This window comes from Vicia villosa, linkage group LG3, assembly GCF_029867415.1.
Source record: "Vicia villosa cultivar HV-30 ecotype Madison, WI linkage group LG3, Vvil1.0, whole genome shotgun sequence".
NCBI classification, from domain to species: Eukaryota; Viridiplantae; Streptophyta; class Magnoliopsida; order Fabales; family Fabaceae; genus Vicia; species Vicia villosa.
The window spans coordinates 64,651,136-64,678,594 of NC_081182.1; the positions used below are offsets into that span (position 1 = coordinate 64,651,136).

The following is a 27,459-nucleotide window of genomic DNA, read 5'->3' on the forward strand; positions in this document are numbered from 1 at the left end:
ATACTAGGAAATGAAGTTTAAGGTTAACTTCTAACCAAACAATAAAATAAGTTTGAAGTGGTTAGACTTCAAACAAAACAAAAAACCAAACAACAAGCTCACTTTAAGCAGTTAGTCTTCGAACCAAATAAAGATTTTGCATGAACTGAGCCTTGACAAACAAAGAGAAAGTTACTCTGTCAAAACAAAGAGCACAAACTTAACTTAAGATTTCTTAACTATTGTATATTCTTCCCCAAGTCTTAGAGTTTGTTTGTGTTGTAATATGTCTACACCTCTAATTCTACATCAAATGTAGTTTATCACATTTCTTAACTATAATTATAGAGTTAGAAGTCTACTGCTTGTGTGCCTGAGCATTTGGAAGTCTCTTGCTTGTGTGCTTGATCATTTGGAAGTCTCTTGTTCGTGTGCTTGAGCAATGAAGTCCCTTACTTGTGTGTTTGGACATTAGGTGTCTCTTGCTTGTATGCTTGAGCAATTTATAATTATATTAAATGCAAAGGGATTGAACTACTCTTGATTTGTAGGAGGAACCAAGATAATTGTTTTTGTGTTTTCTTGCCCTCTTCTTTATTTCTGATCAACTTTATTTCGCTGTTAATCATCAGACTCAGACTCAAATTCTATCCTTATGATCAAAATTCGATAAAAGATTCGTAAGAGAAAAAGTTAACACACTTCAACCCATCTTCTTGGATTTTATCACCTTCATAGTTGTCATAATCAAATGCACATTCTTGAGAGCTATTTTGATCACTTCTCTAATAACCTACAAAATATGGTTCCGTTATACTTTAGGGTGTGCTAGAAGAATTACGATTAGCAAAAGAGCTTGCGTTTCGAGTTATTGAGCTTCATATATATTTCAAAGTGGTTGTTGAAAACATTTTGAGTTATGGACATGGTAGTATTATCCAAATGCGATTGGTTCAACAAATTCAGGGGTTACCCAACCTAGATTGGGTGCAGGGGTGAGAATAAGTCAAACCAACTAACACGGGCCTACGACCTAGCCTACACAGGTCCGGACCAGGCCAAATTTTTTAAATAAAAAATTCTTAAACTTTTTATAGACCTATTTAGTTAAAAAGAATATGCCACACACCATAAAAAATCGACCTATTTAAATAAATATAAATAAATTTATTATTATTATTATTATTATTATTATTATTATTATTATGTTATATTTTTAATTAAAATAAAAAAAATAAAATTTAATTATTTTAAAAAATTTATGAAAATAAATTAAAAAAACTTTATAAATACATTTTCATAAATCAGTATTATTTCTTAATAAATCGGTTTCTTATCTTAAAAAATTAAAGTAAGAATATTTTTTTTTTTTTTGCGCGCAAGTAAGATTTTCTTTTGACGCAATAAAAAAAACCCTGGTTAAACAAATTTATCGAGTATCTGTTAGCTGCGTGTGATTAGGGTTTGCACTTCGGAACCCTCAATTCTCAGCGGCATGGCAAAGAAGGAGAAATCGAGACCCAATGCAACAGAGCACGAACAACTCAACGAAACAAGCGACAATCTCGATGGCGCTTCCACGCCATCACTCGTGTTCATCAGCGATGATGACGATGAAGAAGCTAATCAAGATCTGAGTCTCAGAATCGTGGAAAAGGCCCGACGAAATCGAGAGGCAAAGCTTGCACCAAACGACACCGTTTTGAATGGTGTCGATTCTTCTCTGGTTTCTCCATCGCAGCAATTTGAATTCAAGGAGATTCAAAGCGACGCCGTTTTAGATGAGCCGAGTGGGATAGCTTCCTGGGAAGTGATGGAAGAGAAGAAAACGACAAAGTTGATTGTGGACTCTGGGGATTCAAGTGTACGTCTTATTCTGTGTTTGGCTTCTAATTTTTGCAAAAATGTTTTTTTTTTCTTCTTCTGTTTTTATTGATTTTATATAGAATTGAGTTTTCTTAGTGTGTAGCTCAATTTTATCCCTTTTGAAATTCAACTAGATTATGATTCGATTGAATAGCGAGTTGGGTGAAATACTTTGGATTTTTTTAATGCTTGTCTTTTTTCCGTAGGTTATTATTATAGATTCAGATCAAGAGGTGGAAGAGATAATCAAAACTTCAGAGAATCATGAGATTGTGGATCTGGAAGCAAGTCCGGTTCAGATAGGTGACAACGCGGTTCTGCGAAAGCTGCTTGTGAGTTGATATATTTGATCTGAAATGTGATTGATTTTCAAAATATTGTAAGCTGAGGAATGCTTAGTTGGGTATATTTCTCCGTGTTTCTTTTATACCAGCGAGGTCCGAGATATTTTGACCCTCCAGATAGTAGTTGGGGAGCATGCTATAATTGCGGCGAGGAAGGTCATGCTGCTGTAAACTGTACAGCAGCGAAGCGGCTGAAACCGTGCTATGTGTGTGGTGGTTTGGGACATGCTGCAAAGCAATGTACTAAGGTATGTTTGCTTGCCTATTGGCTTACGAAGGTTTTAAATTGAAAGTGTTTATACTGAGATCTGCTTGATGGTTTTGTAGACAAATTGCTATATATGTAAGAAAGGTGGCCACCGTGCTAAAGATTGTCCAGAGAAGCACACGACGGCACGTGTTCCTAAAAGCTTAGCTGTATGCTTGAAGTGTGGGAATTCTGGGCATGATATGTTTTCATGCAGGAATGATTATTCACCGAATGATCTCAAGGTTGTTCTTTTATTTTTTGTCATATAATACAAATTCGCCAGAGGTTTTTGGTTAAGTTTGCATTAGAATAGTGTCTTACTCTTACATTGGATATGAATGGTTCAGTCAGTGATTCTTTTCTTTCTCTCTTCTGTTTAATTAGGAGATTCAATGTTATCTCTGCAAAACATTTGGCCATTTGTGCTGTGTCAATACTGTTGATGCAATACCGGGAGAAATTTCTTGTTACAAATGTGGTCAGATGGGTCATACTGGTTTGGTAAGTTATCTTTAATAAATAATATTGTTATTTACGCGCCTTTCTGGTGATAAGCATCGCTTGTTTGTACTCTACTCGTCATTAAAATAGCAGATGGATGCTGCATCATAACTAGCAAGTAGCAGATGGATGTACATCTTGTAATCATCACCAAAATATCCCATTCCATATAGTTATTTAGATATGCTAATTTTTCATCTATAAAATTCCAGCTACTAAGATTGAAGAGAAAAAAGATGTCAAATAATATTATGCACCTTCTCCAGATATTTACTGTCCCAATTCAATGATTATCAATATTCATAACCCATCCATTTGTAAGGTCAAATCTTGCCATATTTTTTTATTTTATTAAAGTATAATGCTGTATTAAAATTACATGACTATATTACAATAACTTTATTAAATAAAGCGAATTCAATGAGAACTGAAACATTGAAGGGTTGAGTTTGAATGTAATTTTCTCAACTATATATTTATGAATAATTTTCAAAATCTTTGACCCAACTCATGAAATGCTTCCTTTAAAATGAAACTATTGGCAAATATAAATTTGAGAATCAATTGATGCAGGCATGTTCAAGGTCGTACGGTGAGACTACTGGTGCTGCCACACCTACTTTGTGCTATAGGTGTGGTGAAGAGGGGCATTTTGCCCGAGAATGCACAAGTTCTATCAAGGTACGTTTCAAAAATATATCGTAAGGTTACTAAAATTATACAGCTGTTTGTCTTTTATTTTCCATGTTCACTTGTGTCATAGAGTAAGTAGTTTTGTGACTGCTTTGTTTTTCTTCCACAGGCAGGGAAGAAGAATAGTGAATCATGGAACAACAAAAATAGAAGACCCTATAAAGAAAATGATTACATGGGGCATTGGTCTGCACCTCATGATATGGGTAAGATGCACAAAAAGAAACGGCCTCTTACAGACGAAAGAGGCCTTACACAACCTAAGAAATCAAAGAGTAGAGGTGGCTGGACTAGGGAGTTTCCTTCAGAAGAAAGAAGCTTTTCAACACCTAAGAAATCAAAGAGTCGAGGTGGCTGGACAAGGGAGCTTCCTTCAGAAGAAAGAAGCTTTACAACTCCCAAGAAATCAAAGAGTAGAGGTGGCTGGACAATGGAGCATCCTGCAGAAGAACGAGACTTCAACACTCCCGTGAAATTCAACAGCAGAGGTGGATGGATGACTGAGCACCCTGGAGACTTCTCTTCTTCAAAGTCCAACAGGAACAGTTGGATGTCTGCGGGGACAGCATATGCTAGAAGCACTAATATGCACGCCAGTGGTAGTGGAAGTCGAACTCCAGGCTGGAGTTCTCAATCTTCTAAGGCATGGAAGGGTCAACATTCCGAAGCCTCAAATTCCGCTTTCCAACATAGATACTCGTCATCAAGGTATGGCAACTCTAATGATGATGGATACAGGAGTAATAATTCAGCATCAAGGTTTGGCAACTCTAATGATGATGGATATAGGAGAAATCATTGGTGGTAGCTTTGGCTTTCACATTCTCATTAGTTCCATCTGTAAACTTATAGAATTACTCCTACTTGCAAGTTCTTAAAATTAATAATATTCATTTTTCCATATCAGTTACTCATTCAATACAATTGTCTTAATTCTGTCTATCTGGTTGAGAGCAGACAATCTTCACTGGTGGTACTTGTTATGTCGGCAACTTTCTATCACTGCTTACAAAATCTTCAATGAGAAGTAGCAGGGTATGTTTTGAATATTGTCCTTTTACTATAGGACTTGTACCGTGTTTATTTTCTTCCCTTTATTCTCAAGTTAGTTGATTAGGTTGTCTTCTGTTAGTTTGTTAATTTATCCTGCTTCATTTGGTTTGTTCGTCAGCACTTCCTTTGTACAGATGTATAAGCCATTGGCTCAACAATAAGTTCTTTTCAATCAATCTGATTTCTATCATTTTATGGTATTTTTTATTTAAGCTCTTCCAAGCAAAATGTATTCAAACACAAGATTTTAAGTAGGATCGGCCGGTAGGTGAAATATCCTAAAATTAGGATCATGGCATGTGAGATTAATAAGACATCATCACGGGTATCCAAAAGACATAGCATTACGACAAAACTCAAAAGAGACAGCATTTGTGTTTGATAAAATTATGGTTTAGGGTTCAACTAAGCTTTGGTTTTCCACTCAAAGTTAACCCGGGTTTTTAATAAAAAAAATCTGCTGTGATCAAGCTTTGACAGTAATGCATGTAAAATCTTACAATCTTGCGAACTATCATTCATTCTTTGATTACTCTTCATATGAATCTCTTTCAATGTGGTGGATTTAGAAACTTTCTCAAGAAATTCCTTGTGCCTGGTGATCTTGATAATCAAGTAAAATAAGACAAATGATTGGTTAAAGTATGAATTTGGGGTTTCCCGAATAATTTGTTTTTAATTGAAATTTATTAATCAGTTTAATCACTAGATTAGTTCATATATATTTTTAGGATTATAAAAAATAGTTTTGAATATTATTTTTCATTAACCACACTCATTATTATAAGATTATTTATTGAAAGTTTTTTCTTTTAAAAATTTTTGGGTGAATTTTTTTTGAAAGTTATGTAGTTTTTCATCATAATCATATTCTAGAGTTTTCTAGATTATATTTTTCTCAATATTTTAAACAAATAAAAAATTCTAAATATTAATTTAAAAAAAAATGGCGTATCTTTGTTTACCTAGAAATTATGATTAAAATGATGATATGGTTTGTTATTTTACAGTGTCTTCCGGGCCCTGTGCCCATTAATCCAATAAAAAAGTAACATTATCCAAACACATTTTATCTTCTACGTTATCTCTATCCTAATTTCCTTCCTCACACATACACTTCAAATGGATAGAACTTCAACAAACACTTTGAGACATACCAAGCAAAACATTGCAAGGTTCAATTTTTGAAAACTATATATTAAATTATCATTAAAAAAGTAACCATGTCTTTGTCCCTCTCTTGTGCTACCACAAAACCATCTTTGAAGTTCCACAGTTGCTTGAAACCTCAACATCAGAGACCAAATAATTCAGTAACATTTGTGAGGTGTGAGTCAAAAGACTCATCAGATGAGAATGAGTTTCTTCAAAAACGTTCAAAGTTGGATAAAGGGTCTCCCGTTATCATCATTGAAGCTCCAAGAATGATCAAAACAGCAGCTTCTGTCCCTTGCCTCAGAGTTAATTCTGGCTTAGTCAAACCTGGTGATGTTGGAAGGTATTTCACCTTATCTCTTAATCTTTCATTAGATTAATTATATATTAGTTAAAGTGAAAATCCAGTGATTAATTGTATATGAGATTCATTTGGTGCATGCAGAATTGTTTCAAGAAAGCCAAAGGATGTTTGGGCTGTGAGGCTGAGCATTGGAACTTATCTTATTGATGGCAAATATTTCAAGCCCTTAGATCTGGCTGAGTATAGCTAGCTGAATATATATAATATTAATAATAATCATAGACAAATTGCTCTTAATTAATTTGTGGACTTTGTTGTATAAATTAGTTAAGCAAAATATTAAAATTCTGGCTTCTCTATTCTTGTATACCAGAATGCATGATATATTTCAGTTATTATCTGTCAGTTAATTTTCCCAACTCATAATTAGATAACATCTTGGAATTATTATTATTTTTTTCTTGGAACTAATAAGGTTCTTTAGGAACACAAAACACCTTGAGAAATGATTCTTCAAATGTTTATAGGATGACTCAAAAAGAGATAGAAAAACCCAACATGGCTTACCACTCAAGAAAAACAAATTGACCTTACCCTCAACTTTGAGGTTATAGAAGCATAAAGACAGAGAAAACCACCTTAAAGTTCTTGCTTGCCAATTCAAAGAATCTAATATAAGCCAAACTATTAGGAACAACCTGAGAAACAAGGACATTAAGCCAACGAAAGATTCGAATTGAAAAAATAGGTATGAAGACCAATCTTTGTAAATACGACCTTATGAATGTAGAAGAAGCTTAATTCGTCTCTCCTTAAAGTAACTTCAACCACGTTCTTTATAAGCAGATACAATCTAAATTATGAAACCTATATTTAATACAAATATTGTTCTCTCAGAGTCAACATCCTCATTTTGATCATCATTTTATGAAGATTAATAGTGTTCACAACTAAGATAATAATAAACACAGACAATGATTAAATATATGAAAAAATAAATGGAAAGTCGAGGTGCATAACACGTGAAAAAATTGAAATTTAAAATGTTGACGAAATGACTAATATCATAATCAAACAAAATTTTTACACAGGTTAAACTTCAAACCAAACAAAACTTTTCTATAGACTAAACTCCAAACTACACAGAAACTCTTACCGAGATATTACTCAAAAAAATACACTCTTGAATAAATACATGTTCACAATAGTCCATTAAGTGTTGATAAAGTCGTTCAAATGATATATATTAATTGAATTAAATGAGCGTAAGCTTTTGGTCTAGCAGGGCCGGCCTGCGAAACATGGTTAATAATTTTGTTAGTTATTGAAGTGGTAAAACTGATTAATATAAAATAAATAGTTTTAGACAAAAATAAAATAAATAGATAATAATACAAGTCCTTAACGACAGTTTTATATTTATGTTGTAAAAATATTCTAGAATTTTTAAAAAGTAGTTTTTTTTTATTTAAAAAAAACCTTATAAAAAAATATAGTAAATTAATGATAATAAAGTTATAATAACAGAACATATGATTGGACCAAATATTATGAAATCAATAGTTAGAGACAAAAAAACGCTTTGATTCCAAGAGGAGACTATAAAGAGAAGACTACTGTGTCGAAATTAATACAAATAATAAAGTAATATAGTAAGTTTACAAGGTAACATATGATTGGACCAAAAATAAACACCGTTTGGAATTGGATCCAAATCCGTTAAGTTTACAAGTCTATATAAATGCATCTTATGTACCACAACATCATATCAGTTTTGTGAAATGAAATATTGTTATTAAAGTTAAAATTTTCTGCCTTTGGTCTCTGTTTTTCTACTATGTGTGTGTGATTTTGTGGAAAATTTATGACTCACTTAATTATATCACTGTTTTTTTCAAATGTTAGTTAACCATCTTCTATTCTATATATAGTATGACTTTCATCTTTCTCTAGTTTGATATTTGGCTAAATAGTTTTCTTATCATCTGTTTCTTAATTTTGTCCTTTGTTTTTGTTTTTTGAGGCACTTGGAATTCTATAAGGGCTGTGCAACATTAATTTAAGGTGTTAATGTCTTTGAAAAGATTTGATGTTTTTATTAGTTTTCGTGGAGAAGATACTCGTAGAAACTTCACCAGTCATCTTTATGAAGCTCTTAGCAAGAGAGTTCTAACTTTTATTGACGACAATGAGCTTGAAAAAGGAGATGAGATCTCATCAGCCCTCGTCAAAGCCATTGAGGAGTCAAAAGCATCTGTAGTCATATTCTCAAAACACTATGCTTCTTCAAAATGGTGTTTAAATGAACTCGTCAAGATTCTAGAATGCAAGAGAGATCGAAAACAAATTGTAATACCTGTATTTTATGAAATAGAACCATCTCATGTGAGGAATCAGACGGAGAGTTATGGGCAAGCTTTTGAAGAACATGAACAACATTTGAGACACAATAAAGACAAATTGCAGAAATGGAAAGATGCTCTCACTGACGCAGCAAATTTAGCTGGATGGGACTCTCAAAATTATAGGTAAATAAATAAAATTATTTAGTTACTTAATTCATGTGCATCTTTTCTTTTTCTATTTATTTTATGAATATGAATACCATATTAGATTAGATTAGATATGTTTACTCAACTCAAAACATAAGAAACACAATTGTCACAACTATCTCTACTCAAGTTATTTTGCATTCAAGTTAATAAAAACACTCTAAAAACTTTGATTTTTTTTTGGTTACAAAGGAAGGCCTAAGCCTAGAAAAAAAAACTACACAACTAAATTTCTAGAATACAATTCATCACCGTTGTCCTTCTCTACTTGATGCACTAACCACTCCGGAATCTCCGTAAAAATCAAGGTTTCACCTGCAAGCTTCTTCCCATCTAGAGTTAACAAATTGGCACACTTGTTAGTTTCTCTAAAATTATGAGTTATCTCCACTGCTTCAAAATAAGCCATTAGACTCTTAATTTGACACACCAAATTTCCCGCAACTGTACCTTTAATAACTTCCTGCAAAATCATATCCACAGCCTTTTTAGAGTCATACTCTACAACCACCCTATTACACCTAATGTCTTTAACCAGCCTTAGGCCACTATAGATACTCCACAACTCAGCCATCATAATACTACAATATTCAATGCTTTTCGAAAATCCTCCTAACCAAATGCCCTTATCACCCCTAACAATACCTCCACACCCCGGCAAACCATTGCTATTATGAGCTCCATCTACATTCAACTTGACAAAGGAACTCTTCGGTGGCCTCCACTTCAAAAACTTCTTTTCTTTATTTGAACCATAATTCTACTATTTATCCTCATTGCCTCCTGATAATGTTCCCAATTATCCAAAATGACCTCCTTTTGGTATAAAGGTCTATTATAATTCTCATCATGCTTTTCTTTGTTTCTCCATTCCCACACAGTATGTCATCCAACTGCCCAAACATTACCCCAGTCTGGATCCAGGTTAGTATTACCACTCATATTAATGTCTAACCACTGCTGCCAATCCACTTGGAAGAAGGCTCTGTGGATTACCGCTGGAACTAAACTCTCCCACATACCTCGAACCTTATTGTAGTCTTGCAAGGCATGAAGAGAAGTTTCGTTAGCAGCACCACAACATGAGCACCCATCAACCCCAAAGCCAACGATACTAATGCAATAATTCGTGCTTAATCTATCATGATACAGGATCCAAATAAAGCTTCGAACACATTTCGGCACTTTCAACTTCCAAATTCTATTCCACTCATCACTGGCTTCTACATCACCATCTTGTGTCATCTCTCTATACATCTGACCAATAGAGAAATGCCCTTCCTCATTAGTTGCAGTAACTAACTTGTCATCACCGCTTTCCTCTATCGGAGTCGAGATAGTCGTAATCTTGAACTTAATCCTATCAGGGAGCCATCACAAGAAATTCCAATTCCACTTACCATCTCCATCCACTAAGTCGCACAGTCGGGCCCCTAACAGCTCCATTGGGATTGTAGTATCAAGCTCTGCTATGCAGCAGCCTTTATCAAACCATTTCTGGTCCCAAGGCTTAATTATGTAACCACCACCCATCCTCCACATACTTACCTCCAACAACTTGTTCGAGGTGTTAGCAATAACTTTCCACAAATTAGAGTGTGTGGTCTTAGCTTGAAGAATACCATCATTATGCTCCACCTTATATTTATGTCTCAACACCTTACACCACAAGTCCTCCTCCCCATTAATAATCTTACAACCCAACTTCATAACATAACTCTGATTCATAATGTTTAGGTCCCTCAAACCAAGACCACCATCCCTCTTAGCTTTTGTAACTGTATTCCAGCCCACCGCGTGATGTTTTCTTTTTATTTCCGTATCAACCCAAATAAAACCACGCTGCAGCTTTTGAATATCTTTGACACACGCTTTCAGAAGTAGGCTAGTCATCATAGGATACACTGTGTAACTCGGTGAACTGACTTTTATTTTATTTTTTAAAGCAACCAATGTTGCGGTGAGCATGAGTCGCCACCGACTTTTATTTTGTCCAATTTTAGGAAAGGTAAAAAGTACAGAAAAAGACCTTTTAAAAAGAAAACGGGCTCGGGGGTAGTTTATGAAAAGGGAAGGTGCAAGCACCATTTTCATCCGTAGTTATCTACCCTTTTCATCCGTAGTTATCTACGGGCTCTTAGTTTGCTTAGCTCATGTTTGTTTGTTTTCAGTTGAAAAGGGGCATAAGGACTTTAGCGTAAATGCGTAGCCTTAGTTTTTGAAAGAATATAGAAAAGATGTTTTTTAATTGAACTAGGCATATTAAGAGCATTACCCTAAATAGTTGGTCTTTTTCTATGCTTTTTAAAGTTCCTAGGACTATCCATACTATATAGAAGTAGGTAGTCCTTGTTTATATTGGACGTATGAGTCATCGAAGGGTCATCGAGGTCGTTTGAAGGCAATAAGTAGAGGTACCTTTAGCAAGTTCGAAGGGACGATCGTCACTTTTTCGTAGGCAACAACCGAGGGTCATCGAGGGACTTAGTGACGATTTTATATCGAGGGACCTTTGCTAATGGGTACCTCTACACTTTGAGGGACACGACCTTTATACGTAAGGCAACCAAGAGGGGCGTACCCTAGAGGTGAGTGAGTGCGAGTGTATTGGATTTGAGTATTTTATCTTGCGTTAGGTTAGCTACGATTTGCTTTTAGTATTGCCATACACACCTAATTACTAATAGTTAATAATTTAAATGTGCGGAAAATAAAAGCGAAACATAAACCTAGCTATTACATGGCTTCGGGGTGGGGGATTACAAATTTAAATGAGAATTAAACCGAAAAATAAAAGATAATATATACAAAATTGCAAATGTCCATAAGAAGTATCCCGAATGCTCAATGACAGTAATACCTCGCAATCAATATAAAGGTGTTAGAAAAATAGCATAAAATAAAATATGAGGAATATGGAAAATATGGACAAAATTGAATTCTAAAGAGAAATATCAAATAAAGACATATTTTTTAGTGTTTTTTCTAATTATTAAAAAAAGTCTAATTCTAAAACATGTATTTTTAATTTTTAATTTTTATATAGCTTAAATATAGAAAAGTTAGTTAGAGCATAAATATAGGGGGTGGTATTTGCCACATGTACCACTTGTGTCAGAATAGTATGGATAATTGAATGCAAATGGTGTAGTATTATATAACCACAGTATCCAAATAATGCTACGGTGCTTTTCAATTTTTTATTATATTAAATGTTAAGTTAGTGTATATTGTGTGATTAGTGGGACCCATTTTAAAATTTTAGATGAATAGTATGGATATTTACAAATTTTAATTAGGTGGTTTAAATAATTGAAAAGTGTGAAATAGTAGAGTATATTAAGTAGGGTCCATTTATACCACTAAATTGGATGGTATGGATGTGGATGCTATTAGAATCTATATGAAATTATTCCGAATTAACTTACTCCTAAAATCAAGGTAATTACACTAACCTAATTATTATTCTACACTCCTAATTACTAATTAATATTAATAATAAAAAGCTTAAGAAAAATACCTATACAAAAGTTAAGAAGCGGACCATATCTCCCACTTTCTTGCTTATAATTTCTTTTTTATAAAAAAAAAAACAAAACAAAATTAATTTAAAGAAACCAAATTGAAACATGACTCTTTCAAACTTTCATCTTCCAATAGGAAACTGACACATAGCATTAGAATTAAAAATAAATAAAGCAATAAATAAATAGTAGTAAATATTAGGAACAAAAAGTTACTCAGATCCCTCTTCTCTTATGCGTGTGGCATTCTCTCTTAATATAGAAGAGATAACATCTTTTTCTTTTTTATTCTTGCATGAATCCAAGTAACAACATACAAATCTAATCTTCAACCATCCAACAAGGAAAAAAAAACTAAAAAAGGATTTAAAGGAGGGGTGGCTTACGGTTGATTTTTCGGACTCGGCCGTGAGAAGCGGAGGCCACTGTTTTGCGGTGTGGCGGTCGTGAAGGCGAGATGGTCGACGGAGGATTCGCGGTGTCAATCGGAACAGGCACGGTGGGTGGAGATCCGTCGGAGCTTTGGCGAGCGGGCCATGGTTGCGAGGCCGTCGGCTTGCTGCGGCGAGACGGGCCTTGTTCGTTGGGTCTGTTCGTCGATGGTGGCGAATCCTTTCAAGCTTTTTGAAAGTTACCTATCATGAAATAAAAAAACAGAAAGTTAATGGCTGTGGGACTTTGGATTTGGGTTGTTTATGATTATGGCTTGAATGTTGTTTTGTGTGAAGCAGTGATAGATTTGGTATTTGGATTGGATCTGATTTGAGGATGATGATGATGGTGTTGTAGTTAGTGTTTTGACAGGGGTTTTGATTGTGGTGTAATGGTTATGAAGGTTAGTGAAAAGAAAAAGGGTTAGTGTTAGTGATAAGGTCTATACGTGACGGAGTATTTTGACTCATACTACGAAAAAGACAAAGGATTTCACTTGGTTCATAATATTATGGAAATTGTGTGTAAGAAATTGTTAGTTTTAGAGGGATGATTAGTGCACTGTACGTGTAATATGTATGGGAGAGGCAATAAGGGTTCGTGGTCTGAAGGTGTTATACGTAAGAGAAAGGTTGAAAGTTGGTTTCCCCCTTGTGTGTAAGCAAGGTCTCTATTTATATTAGAATTTTAGGTTAAATTAAAATAGAAATTAGTTAAGACAAAATCAGTAATTAAATGACTAAATTAAACATTAAAATATTTGTTTTCATTTTTTCTAAAAATAGAAAAATCCAATCAAAACTTTACTATAACTTGACTAGGACCAAAATTTGAATAAAACTACCATATATATATTTTTATAATTTTTTGAGTTATTTTATGCATAAGATTGTGAAAAAGTAAAAATAACAAAATTTTAAAAATGACTAAATAGAAAATTAATATTAAATTATTAAAAAAAGTAATTTTTGTGATTTTGATTAATTTGTGATAAAAGTGCATAAATCATAAAATAATTTTTTAATATAAAATAAAAAAAACGAAAATTAAAAAGAAAATATATTTTTTTGTGATTTTTTGAAATAAAAATAAAGTTAAAGTTAGAAACAAATAAAAAGGGAAAAGTGTTAGAAGTGAGATTCGAACCCAAGACTTTGTACCTGCAAACTTTTACCTCCTTACCAATTGTGTCATATTATTTGTTCGATATAAAAAAAAATCAATTGGAAGTGTATGAAGCACCGACCAGCATTTTGCTATTTATTAAAATATAAATAATTTAAGAGTAAACCATTATATTTTAAAATAGACTTTAAATCAAATATTTATAAAATTCAGGATATCACTGTAAATGAATCCTAGATTTATATAAAACCCAATTTTTTAAAAAATGTGGGCAAATTTTGGGGTATGACACACTGGTATAGCTTCCATGACACTTTTAGCTAAGGTCACTCTCCCTGCAAAAGATAAATGTCTAGCCTTCCAACTCGACAACTTACTCGCCACTTGATCTATAACATACTGAAAATCATACTTCTTTAGAGCTTTCCCTTTGAGAGGCACTCCTAAGTATTTACCAAAGTCATTAGTTTCACGGAAGCCAGAAACATGAAGCAGCTTAGCCCTAGTATTCCTGGCAACATTATTAGAAAAGAGAATACTAGACTTCTCATTACTTATCTATTGACCACACATATGACAGAACTTCTCAAGAGTATCTTTAACACACCTCAATTGCTTTTCATTAGCCTCCCCGAAAATCAAGAGATCATCCGCAAACATAAGATGAGAGATTTGAATTCCATTTTTTCCAAGTTGAAACGGTTTCCACTGCTTCATATTTACTTCATGCTCAATTAAATGAGTGAGTCTATCCATGCAAAGAACAAATAGATAGGGTGACAAAGGATCACCTTGTCTAATTCCCCGTTGTGGCCGAAAGAGTTCATTTTTACAACCATTCCAATTGACGTTCGTCTCTACACTCACCACTCCATGCATAATGACATTGATAATCTCACTTGATAAACCTACTTCCTCCAACATCCTCCAAATAAACTCCCAGTTCAGCTTATCATAAGCTTTAGAAAGGTCTATTTTAATTGCAAAATAACCTTTTTTACCTTTCTTCTTTTGCATGGTATGAATCACCTCGTTAGCGATGATGATGTTTTCATGAATCGGTCTTCCAGGGACAAATCCCGTTTGAAACGGGGAAATAATCTGGTGCATAATCTGTTTCAGTCTCCCAACTATCACCTTACTTATCACCTTGTATAAAGTATTTCATAGAGAGATAGGTCGAAATTATGTAACAATATGCATTTGATCAACCTTAGGGATGAGACAAATGTCAGTTTTGTTGAATTCCACCATCAAACTAGGTTTCTTCCAAACTTCTTTCACAAAATTGGTCAGGTTAGGGCCAACCGTATCCCAATCTTTCTGATAGAAACCCGGCGAAAACCCGTCTGGCCCTGGAGCTTTCCAAGGTTTCATAGAGAACAAGACCCGCTTCACTTCTACCTCATTATTCTCTTCCTTCAGGCGCTCTAGCTTGTTCACATCAATCTTCAGGAAGCTCACATGCGACTGACTCCAATTACACCAACTCTTGTTACATGTAAAACGCATCTTATAAAATTTAGTTACATGTGTCTTTAGGCTTTCTTGATCACTAATCCAGTCCCCACCATCATCCTTGAGCATCAAAATTTTATTCCTTCTTCGTCTGTTAACTGTTTTCATATGATAATAGCTAGTATTCCTGTCACCATCTGATAACCACATTGTCCTCGATCTTTGGAACCACATGATCTCTTTCTTATTAAGAATATCACTAAGCTCCCTTTGAATATGCTTTTCTAACCTTCTCATGCCACCGTAATTGTCTCTAGCTTGCAGCTTCCATGAACCCCTTTAAGCCTCCTCATCAACACCTTTTTCATATGCTTAACTTTGTCAAAGGAATCAAACTTCCACTTATCTATACCACGCGTAACATTTTCAAGGTTGACAAGGATAGATTTCCCCTCTTGTCACGCCTCCTGCAGCATACTCTTATAAGTCTCATTCAAAATCCACGCACTTTCAAAACTAAAAGGCCGCTTGTGTCTAAGAAAATAATCCTCATAAGGCTTAATGAGGATAGGACGGTGATCTGAAAATTCCACTCTCGGCAACACTTTAATGTATGCTTCAGGAAAATGAAAATTCCAATCATCATTACTCAAACCTCTATCTAACTTCTCATAAATTCTTTGACCTCCATGGAAAATTGGGCCTCTCCATGTAAACAACGGTCCACGCGTCTCCATATCCGTAACCTGACAATCGTCCATTCTATTTTTCATTCTTTCACATCTAGTCACTGAAGCTGGCATACCTCCTTTTTTTCACTCCTCTTAGAAATATCATTAAAGTCTCCCACAATCAACCACGGTTCCTCCATGTTATTGGCAAGCTTTTTTATCTCCTCCCACACCAGGTTCTTGCTACTGTCATTAGGGCTCGCGTATACAGTTGTACACCACCAATCCTTACCATGCTCCAAGATGACCTTAACGTGAATAAACTGTCTATCCTTAATGCTCACCTTAACATTAATCTCTTTTGTTTTCCAAGCTATAACAATGCCCCCTGCATATCCTGTGTTATCACTGGCATCCATAGCGTCAAAGCCCAGCTTCTTAAAAGAAATCTTTAGCTTCCCAGGATCGCATCTAGTCTCAATAATAATTAACACACTCGGGTTATAATTATCAGTGTACTGCTTGTAGTACCTATAAAAGGCCTTACTAGCAGTTCCTCGACAGTTCCATAACATTATTTGTTGGTTTGTAAACATCATAAAAAACATTAGAAAAATAGGGCTCAAGCATCCAAGGGTGTCTCCTTAACCACTTCATTATCTTCATCCATCGTCTCGTTCCTTGTATCCGTAGTTACTCCTGCAACAGTAGCTTCATGATTCTTACAAGTAGACCCCCCATAAGTGATGTGAATATTCTTATGGGTTTGCATGTTTATATCTGGAGGTTTATCAATATCTATTCGTTCACGTGCTGGATCATGGTTAAGAACCAATCCCTCACTGCCATCTGTGCCTTCCTTGTCTCTAGCCTTTTCTTTTTTGTCTCCTACTCTGTCCCCTTTCTCTCTCCTCTTTAGATTGTACATGTTTGATTCTTTCGTGTCACCTCATTTAAGTTTTCCGAAGATGCCTTCCATTCCTGATTGGTTGATACCACCTGTTTTCTCTCTCACCTGCACCCCTCCACGTGTAGCTAAGTTTGATTTTTTGATTTTAGTATGCTGCTTTTGACTTATGCTTTTAATACCCCGTCCATTCACCTCCATGTTTCCTTTTGCTATCTCATTACCCATTTCACTATTTAATTCCAAATTAATGAATGTATCAGTAATATCCACCTGTGTGTCATTATTACTTTTTTCTCCAATCACACTCCTAGCACTGACATTTATTCCTTCTTTCAAACCTCCTTCTATAATAGACAACTTCCTATTACATTCATTCACCTCCTTCTTTGCAATCAAATTCTCTTCATTAGCATTTAAGCCTGTCTCCTCATTTTCTAAAATCAGAAAACGAGATCCCCTTGAGTTGATCTTCTCTATAAAACTTCCTGGAGCAGTGTTTTTCCGACCCTCCACCATCTTTTTTCCCCATCGCTGTTTCTGAACTATCCGCCATGGCCCTGTTTCGACACTCGATCCTCCATGATCAATACTTTTTCCTACTGGCAATTCCTTCAGGTTTTCTTCCTCCGGTGCCACTATTTTCTCCCTCCTTATTCTTCCCTTTATTGGCTGCTGGACAACTCTCCTTATAATGTCCATAACAACCACATGCTAGACACAAAATATGAAACCCTTCATATTCAATCTTATACCTGCTTCCTTGGACTTTGAGCATTGCCACTAGCGGTTTGGACAAATTCACTGTGACATATATACGAGCATATCTTCCTCTTTCATGTTTTCTTGTCGTATTGTCCACCTTAACTGTTTTTCCAATCCGGTCACCAAAGAAGGCAAGTGCTCAAGGATTGTAATATTCAATTGGAAGATCTGCAATTCTGACCCAGACCATTACCTCCTCAATTGTATCAATTTCAAGCTTGAAATTTGGTCTCCAATCCTTTACCGTAAGGTAATGGTCGTAGATAAACCACGGTTCATTTTCCATAATACTAATGACAACAAGATAATAATCATTACTCAGATCAATAATACTAATGACACCTCTTCGCACCCACATCTGAATTCAACCTGTTATCCAAGGCTTTGCATCCTATTCTTTTTCCCAATAACTTCACAATAACACCTCTCTTCCATGGCTTCTGGATTCTTTTCGCTTCCTTTTCAGAGAAAATGAAATTGGGACATTCATATCCACCGTTCCACTCCTCTTCCACCGTTATCTCTCCATACCCACCCTCCAGTTCTTCACCCTTCCTCTCACTTCCTTCCACTTCCTCCTCCATATCTGCCACAATTTTGCCAGCCATAATATCCCTGAAAGAGATTTCTTTCACCATTCTACTATAGTCCACCTCCTTAACTTTTTTGTACTTCTTTCTTGTAAATCTAGTTCCACTGCTGACTTCTCCAGACTCGTCGGGGAAATATTACCGTTAGCCGTGCCGACATCACTCACAAACCCTAGGAGAGGATTTTCTATCGCTCACAAAAATATTATTAAAAAACTTTGATATCTTTGTTGCACTCTTCAGTTTCATATTTCATGAATGTAATGATTTATACTATGCGCAAGGCTAGTATAAAACCTTCTTCCGTAATTTACTTTGAAAATTAACTTATTTAGAAAGAAAGTAAAGCATTAATATTAATTATCAAATGATACTACGTAGGATTGTAAACTTAATTTACTTATTTATCACCGTGAATTATTAAAATTATCATTGATTTAAAAGTTTAATGTTAGTGCACTGTCGGTGTAAAGAAGTATAACATAAACATCAAATCAAATTATTTTAAAGTTTCAAATCATGTCAATAATTTAAAATTTAAAAGTTGAATTGGTAGGATATATGATTGTCATTGGTTGATAGTGTAAAACTAATTTACTCTATCAGTGCACATCTCCTTTTCTCTTGATTTAATAATAAATCAATTCAATGATTGACATGTGACCTACTTATTCAACAAATATTAAAGAAAAAAATATTTAGAATTATATCATAACATATATTTTTAACCTAACTTCAATATTATAAATTACATAATATATATATATATATATATATATATATATATATATATATATATATATATATATATATATATATATATATATATATATATATATATATATATATTAATTTCAACTAACCTTATCGTAAAATTTATACTAAAATAAATTAAAATAAAATTATAAGTTACAATAAGTACTAAATAACCATAAAAAATAAAATTGATTTAAAATTATATCATAACATATATTTTTAACCTAACTTCAATATTATAAATTACAAATATAATATATATATATATATATATATATATATATATATATATATATATATATATATATATATATATATATATATATATATATTATAATTTCAACTAACCTTATCGTAAAATTTATACTAAAATAAATTAAAATAAAATTATAAGTTACAATAAGTACTAAATAACCATAAAAATAAAATTGATTTACAATTTCATTATAAATTTTAATTAATTATATATAAATTATTTTATAATTATAATTTGTAAAATATTAATTATCACAAAAATTTCAGGAAAAAAAGCTTTGTCTCGTTTGACATATTTTTTTTCAAATGATTGTAATAATTTATAAGAGATAAAAGACAGAATAAATTGATAAATTGACAATTTCTTAGTTCACCGTGATAGACCAATAAATATACCACCATGTTAATCTTTAAATAATTATCAACTCTATCTTTCACTTTTAAAGTTCTGAAATCTAATTTTTCATTCTTTCTTGCTCAATCTGCATGTTGATAGTAAATTTTAAATAACTATGATTATAGGCACAATAGAGAATTTCTTAGTTCACCGTGATGGACCAATAAATATACCACCATGTTAATCTTTAAATAATTATCAACTCTATGTTTAATTTTTAAAGTTCTTTCTTGCTCAATCAGCATGTTGATAGTAAGAATGTTGACCTTCTTTCTCTTCTCATATGATAGGATGGAATCAAATTTCATTAGGGACATTGTGGAAGATGTTTTGAAAAAATTGAATCGTAGGCATCCATTTGAAGTTAACAAGGAACTTGTTGGCATTGAGAAAAAATATGAGAAGGTTGAATTGTTACTCGAAATTGGGTCAAATGATGTTAAAACCATTGCATTATGGGGTATGGGAGGCATAGGAAAGACCACTCTAGCCAAACACTTATATGCTAAATTGTATTCTCAATTTGAACGTACTTGCTTCATTGAAAATATAAGGGAAGAATCAACGTCCAAGGGTGGACTCAAGTCTGTACGTAACAAACTTTTTTCTACATTGTTGGACCATCCTCTCAATGCGCCTTATGTTGAAACCCCGATTTTCATAAGAAGACTTGCATATGGAAAAAGTCTCATTGTGTTGGATGATGTGGCAACCTTAGAGCAAGCAGAAAATCTTAACATTGTTGATAATTGTTTGGGAGCTGGTAGTAGAGTCATTATCACAACTAGGGATAAGGAGATATGCAGCCAATTCGATGAATGTGAAATATTTGAGGTTGAGGAAATGAATGCAGATGAATCTCTAGAGCTATTTTGTTGGAGTGCCTTTGGAGAAAAACTTCCTAAAGAGGGATATGAATATTTATCAAAAATGGCAGTTATTTATTGCAGAGGAAATCCCTTAGCTTTAAAAGTTTTAGGTTCAAATAAAAAAGTAAAGAAGTGTGGTTAAGTGAATTGGAGAAGCTAAAAAAGATCCCCAATAAGAGAATCCATGATGTGTTAAAATTGAGTTTCGACGACTTAGATCCTACTCAACAAGACATATTTTTAGATATTGCAAGCATATACAATGCAAACGAATTTGAATATAATCATTCTATGGATCGATATTGCCTTACAGCTGCATGGAATGCTTGCAATTTTTTTGCGGAGAGTGGATTAGAAGTCCTTCTATATAAAGCACTTATAGATTTTGAAAGTTTCTCTGATCAAATAACAATGCATGGTTTGTTAGTAGAAATGGGGAAAGAGATTATTATGAAAGAATCTCCCAAAGACCCCGGAAGAAGAAGTCGATTATGGAATCCTAATGAAGTGTATGATGTGTTGAAATATAACAAGGTAAGTGGAAGATTAATTTATTTGGCTATAAAAATGCATGAAATATAAGCAAGATAAATATGTATGTCGTTCTTTGCTAAAAGATATTCAAAATTTATTTTTCAGGGAACTGATGTTGTTGAAGTTATAGATGTTGATATCTCTCAGATTGGGGATTTATACTTAAGCTCTGATTCCTTTAGAAGTATGACCAACTTAAGATATCTTTCTATCACCAATAATATAGATATGCTAGTTGAGACAGGTGAAGTCTACAATATTGTGCACCTTCCTGAAGGTCTTGAGTGGTTGTCTGATAAATTGAGATACCTTTATTGGGAGTCATTTCCCCTTGAGTCTATGCCACCAACCTTATGCACTGAAAGGCTTGTGCGACTTAGCATGCACCATAGCAAGCTTAAAAAGCTTTGGGATGGAATTCAGGTACAATTTAATTAATTTGTAGAAGTGTATTTGAATAAGCATATAGAGTAAGCACTGCCATAATTAAGCTCAATTATATAAGTTATTTAATTATAAGTTTATTCTAATGATTTCTCAACAATATGATGTTTTTTCCTTTATGCAGAGGCTTGACAATTTAGTGGCTATTAGCCTTGATAATTCCAAAGACTTGATAGAGATTCCAAACTTATCGAAGGCCCCAAATCTTGAATTAGTATCTTTATGTAATTGTGTGAGTCTCTCTCAACTCCATCCATCCCTTTTCAATGCACCTAAGCTTAAAGAACTAAGTTTATTTGGCTGCAAAATGATTGAAAGTTTGAACACTAAAATTCAATCAAAAGAATTTCAATCACTGAATCTCGTTCGTTGTTCATCTCTCGTGGAATTTCCATCATCGATTTGGGACTGCAGAAAACTCACTGGTCTGTATTTAAATAAGTGTAAGAAGCTTAACACTGTTGGGAAGAAGTTACCAAATGATTCAGGATTAGTGTCTCTTACAAAACTTCACCTAGAAGGATGCACTCAACTCAATGCATCGAATCTTTGGTTCATCCTTGATGGCACACAGTCTTTAAAAAAACTTCATTTGAGAAAGTGTCGCAACTTAGAAACTCTCCCTAACAACATTCAAAACAATTCAATGTTGGAATTTATCCATTTAAATGAATGCTGGAAACTTAAGTCCCTGCCAAAACTTCCAGCTAGCTTGCGGAAATTGGCAGCCGAGAATTGCATTCATTTGGATCTAATTCAATGTATGAAGCTTAACATTGTTGGGAAGAAGTTATCAAACGATACAGGAATGGGGTCTCTCACAGATCTGAAGCTTAATGGATGCACAAAAATCAATGCATTGAGTCTCTGGTACATCCTTGATGGTTCGCCATCTTTAGAAAAACTATACATGAAAGGATGCTGCAACTTAGAAACTATCCCTGACAACATCCAAAACAATTCAATGTTGAAAACTCTTGAATTAGATGAATGCAGGAAACTTAAGTCCCTACCAAATCTTCCTGCAACCTTGGTAATATTGAGCGCCACAAACTGCACTTACCTGGACACTAACTCAATTCAACATACAATGCTTAAGAATATGTTACACAAACTCCGAGTATGTACCGATTCAATGGATAGTAATTCTTCCAATCATTATTATTTTCATGAACTATCTTTCATTCCTGGAGGCCAAGTTCCTAGGGAATTTCATTTTCGGACAACAAAGGCTTCGATAGTTATTCCTCCTATTCCAAAATATGGCTTGCGTGGTTTCTCCTTTTGCATCATTCTCTCTAAGAACTTAGATACTTATGGCAAATGCATTCACTATGATATCTATGAACACACCAAAAAAGTTGCGGGATACTGTACAGATGTTGGTAATCAAGAGGTATTACTTTCAGATCATGTATTCATGACCTATTTGTACATTAACTCTAAATTGGCAAAGGTGGGGAGTGAAAACAGAGGTGATCGTCATTACAACCTTTCATTTGTATTCAAAATTCAGGACATTGAAGAGAAAGTATGGTCAACAAATGGGATCAAAGGTTGTGGGGTCATCCCTGTATATGCTTGTGAACATAGTTTTGGTGTTGAAGGTAGAAGGTAGAAATAATAGTTGAGTTGAAATTGTTGAATTACAATCCAGTGCTCAAGTCATTGATGAGTTACAACACTTATCAATTGAAGCTGAAGTTTGAGGCTCTACTGATGAAAATAAAGATAACCAACAACAAAGACAAAAAAAGGAGGAGGAATTGAAAGAAAAATCTTCTTGTGAATGTTCGTCTTGGTATTTATTAAGGATTATTGTGTTTTTATTCATGCGACTGTTATGCAAGTTGTGATATTTGGCAATAAAAAAACTCGAAGTTTATGTATGATTGAGGGATCACTATGATCACAATGTGTAAGACGGGCATGGATAACTTCAAAGCGATAAAAAATAATAAAAAACTAAAAGCTTTATTTATTGATCAAATAAAAAACATTGTTAGTGTATGTTGATCTCGAAAAATAGCTCTTCGAGCCGTATGTGTTGATCGCCGTCCAACCAGTTGTAGGCTCTTCTAGAAAACTATTGTGATCTTAGGTGTTTTCATGAACTTTGGCTCGATTGGAATCTTGTGAAGCATCTTCAACTCATTTTAATTGTTTGACACCTAGCTTTGCAGATGTATGAGCTCATCCATATGAAAGAGATGATCTTGAATTTTGTTTTTCTTGTACTTTTCCATGTAGGAAGAATAATTGAACTGCCCGAGTGACATCCATGTCTATGATCTCCCAACAAAGTTGATAGAAATTACCACTCAACCGATATGGTCTCTTGGGGACTCCTCAACATTCATATGAAAAACATGTTGAAATTGTTTGATTTTATAATACTTCTGTAATGTCATTGGAGTCAATGATAAGCTGAATTACCAGAGTTGCATCCATTGCTTGATTTACTTTTGTGTCTATATTCCCAAATACGTTTTTGTTCCATTGCTTGAGTGGGGAAAAAATATGTTTGAGCTTCATTTGCATTCTGACCATGGGAATGCAAATATAGTTGGTAAATTTTATTTTGGAACTATTGTTCTTAAGTAGCCTTCACGTCTTGTCCATGTTTTTGTAAAGTTCGAAAGGTGTAAGTCACGTACTGATTGTGGAATCTTAATTAATTAATATAGGAGGTGTAGATATATATATATATATATATATATATATATATATATATATATATATATATATATATATATATATATATATATATATATATATATATATATATATATACATATATATATATATATATATATATATATATATATATACATATATATATATATATATATATATACACATATATATATATATATATATATATATATATATATATATATATATATATATATATATATATATATATATATATATATATATACCCTTGTATAACAATTCTATTTTTTTAAAATTATTTTGTAAATATTTTAAAATTTATAAATTGGTAATAAAAATTATAATTTTTTATAATTAAAAAAAACTCATTAACACTATTGAGTAAATAATTTCAATTTTTTAAAAAAAATCATGAATTCTAGTATATATTAGATAAACAAAATAAAAGTATATATATATATATATATATATATATATATATTTGATAAAAATAAAAATAGTATTCATATATTAAAATTTTAATAATTATTTTGTTTTTAAAAATTCTAATTTTTTATATTTTATTAAGTTAAAAAATCATCCTGATGATATTGATACATATTTTTTTAAAATTATTTATTAATATTTTTTATATAATATCAAATTATTTTTTATTTATATTTTTTCATATTTAATTTTTTGTTTTAAATTATATTTTATAGGGGTAAATTAGTAGATCATTTTCTTATCCTATCCTGTCGGATTCTAACCCAGCTCATATTCAGGATAGCAATTTGAACTAGTAAGGCATGATAGGATAAGTTTCAGGATTAATTTATCCTATCCTGTTGTATCAACAAACACTGGATTGAGATAGGATATGATACAGTTATCCTATCCTGTCTCTTATCCTGCGCACCAAACGGGCCCTAAATGTAATATTTAAAAAATCTTAAATATTTCATTCAACTTATGCGTAATGACAAATTATTTTAACAAAATAAAATAGACCATTACCTAATTAAAATGACAAACTCTTTGGTCAATAACTCCCTTATAGTTAAGCATAAAGTCTCAAAGTCTAGCAATCCTATTAGTCATATAGAGTTTCAGTTTTTTATAAGTGATATTGCGTGTTTGTCCGTATATTCTAAGTTGAATGAAATATTTAAGATTATTTAAATATTACATTCAAAGTTTAACCATTAAAAAGAGAAGAAAATAAAATTGTAGAGAAAAAAATTTAAAAAATAAAATAAAAAGCAACAAAAAAAATAAAAGTTTAGTATACATGTCATTCTGTCAAATGCAAAAGGGGACAAACTTGAGGGGCCAAAATCAAACAATTGGAACTTGTGGTCCAAAATCAAACAATTGGAACTTGTGGTCCAAAATCAAGCCATTACAAGATTTGGGGAACCAAAATCAAGCAATTGAAACATGAAAACCAAAATCAAGCAATTGAAAAATTTAAGGGGTCAAAACTGCATTTAAGCCAAAAAATTATTGATTACAAATATCAATAACTTATTTGTTTCTATTATTATTACATTAACTAAATTTAATACTAGTTGACTTATCTCACTTACTCTTTCATTTAGATTTTTTAAAATTTAACTTAAATTATTTATTTAAATATATTTAAGTGAAATAACTTTTTATGTAAGCTAATAAATCTTACTATATTTTTGAAAGTATTAAACTCTAGTCTTATAATAAGATCAGGACATTAGGAGTGGCAAACGAGCATCTTCATCTTATTTGGTTTCTTTCAACAAAAGTCTGTAAAAAAAAAAAAAAAGAGGCGGGACACACAATATAGAGAGCACCAGCTTATAATGCTTGTTTGTCCAATAAAATATAAGGGCAAGACAAGACAGGTCCACAAAAACTACCCCTTTAATGCTTACAAAATATAAAAAATTATCTTAAAATCCACGTCGACAAAATTCCGCAAAAAACACAAATCAAAACGAGATGAATATATTAGAGTGTGTGGATTTAAAATCTCGATCCGCTCTATAAAAAAATGCGGACAAAACAAATATACCCCATAGGTCAGATCACTTTTATCACTCCACACATTGACATGATTAGGTACATTGGCGTGCTTCAGGTTGGGACATAAGCACACACATTAAATTGAGGGCAACCAGCTAGCCCACAAATGTATTCGTATGTATAATTGCATCATTTTTCTATTATAAATTAAATAATCCCTATTAAAAAATTGAACTTTTATTTATGAAGAATTAAATGTGTGCGAAAGATAAATTAATAAATGCTTGTTTGATCAAATACATTAAAATAAAAAATTTCAATATGTTATAAATAAAAAAGAAAATGAAACATAAAGACAAAACAATTACAATTTATAAACATCAATGTATCTTCAATATTTGAATATCAAATTAAATTGTATAATTTTGTAGTTTCTAATATTTTAATTAATAATAATCATCTCATTATACACTAATAAAAAAAATAAATGATAATTTTTTTTTCAACTTCATCTCAAATCATTGTTGAAGTATGCAAATTAAAATTTTGAGTGGTGAATAGAAATAAAATATGTTTTGAAATTACAGAAATAGAAATCAACTGGGTGGTTTTGGATCTTACTGACAGTTTGGTTTGTCGAAGTTCAGGTTCTCAGTGTGCCTGCATTAGGTTTTCTTGTTTTGGCTCGTGGATCAGTTCGTTAATGGATTATGTTTTGGGCTTGTTATGAATGCATTGAACTTTAGTAGTTATAAATATGCATCTCTATCATTTTTTCTTAACAATCTTTTGAACTTTATAACTTAAGACAAAAAGAATAGTTTGAGAATCTTAGTGGTAATCTTAGAGAGACAAGAGTAAATTCATAAGAGTGTGTTCTTGGAATTTAGAAACTCTTGGAGTTATCTATAGGGGAATTGGAAAACACTTATAAATATCTTGGGCATATGTGATTCATATATAGAGATAGTTTGATAAATTGAGAAACATTAGGGTAGAAATATAAGGTTTGTTATTAGGAACTTGGATGAATATCTTCTTGTAACTCATTTCTCATCTTTTGTAACAACTCTTGGAAGTATAGTAAATCAGAGAGTTGCTCTCTCTCTTCTAGAGTAGATCATTTGATCAAACTGGGTAAAAACAATTATTGTGCTTATTCTCTTTATCTTGTTCAGCCAAATTAAATTGTTGTCTTGTTAAGCTCTTTACATATATCCTTTGATCACTTTAAGGATGTCCTTATTTATGATAAGAAAGATACTACTAGTATGAATAAAGTACAAACCACTACGAGATCCACAGAATTTTCAAAGATGAAAGATTTGAAAATTGACGATAGTGGTGAAGGCTTGAGTGCCTCAAGAGGAGGAAGTGAC

The 27,459-nt window shown here is 32.8% G+C and overlaps 2 protein-coding genes and 1 pseudogene across 2 annotated transcripts; all 3 read left to right on the forward strand.

The window, feature by feature from the left end:
- Positions 1 to 1,384: 1,384 nt before the first annotated feature.
- On the forward strand, positions 1,385 to 4,680 carry LOC131661703 (uncharacterized). The gene is made up of 7 exons (XM_058931308.1): positions 1,385 to 1,843; positions 2,052 to 2,177; positions 2,279 to 2,437; positions 2,517 to 2,681; positions 2,824 to 2,940; positions 3,514 to 3,621; positions 3,743 to 4,680. The coding sequence occupies exons 1-7, from the start codon at positions 1,475 to 1,477 to the stop codon at positions 4,439 to 4,441; spliced, it is 1,743 nt and encodes a 580-aa protein (XP_058787291.1). The 5' UTR covers positions 1,385 to 1,474; the 3' UTR covers positions 4,442 to 4,680.
- Positions 4,681 to 5,754: 1,074 nt separating this feature from the next.
- On the forward strand, positions 5,755 to 6,555 carry LOC131661704 (protein CHLORORESPIRATORY REDUCTION 42, chloroplastic). The gene is made up of 2 exons (XM_058931309.1): positions 5,755 to 6,184; positions 6,287 to 6,555. Exons 1-2 carry the CDS (start codon positions 5,910 to 5,912, stop codon positions 6,393 to 6,395), a joined length of 384 nt encoding a protein of 127 aa, XP_058787292.1. The 5' UTR covers positions 5,755 to 5,909; the 3' UTR covers positions 6,396 to 6,555.
- A 1,371-nt stretch (positions 6,556 to 7,926) lies between these two features.
- On the forward strand, positions 7,927 to 23,937 carry LOC131661701 (disease resistance protein RPV1-like; annotated as a pseudogene).
- The last annotated feature ends 3,522 nt before the right edge of the window (positions 23,938 to 27,459 follow it).

Bases quoted from the DNA above. Each gene is read 5' to 3' on its own strand.
- LOC131661704 (XM_058931309.1), top strand. From the start codon at position 5,910: ATGTCTTTGTCCCTCTCTTGTGCTACCACAAAACCATCTTTGAAGTTC. The intron at 6,185-6,286 runs GTATTTCACCTT...TGGTGCATGCAG, and splicing joins AAACCTGGTGATGTTGGAAG to AATTGTTTCAAGAAAGCCAA.
- LOC131661703 (XM_058931308.1), top strand. From the start codon at position 1,475: ATGGCAAAGAAGGAGAAATCGAGACCCAATGCAACAGAGCACGAACAA. The intron at 2,178-2,278 runs GTGAGTTGATAT...CTTTTATACCAG, and splicing joins CGGTTCTGCGAAAGCTGCTT to CGAGGTCCGAGATATTTTGA. The intron at 3,622-3,742 runs GTACGTTTCAAA...TTTCTTCCACAG, and splicing joins AATGCACAAGTTCTATCAAG to GCAGGGAAGAAGAATAGTGA.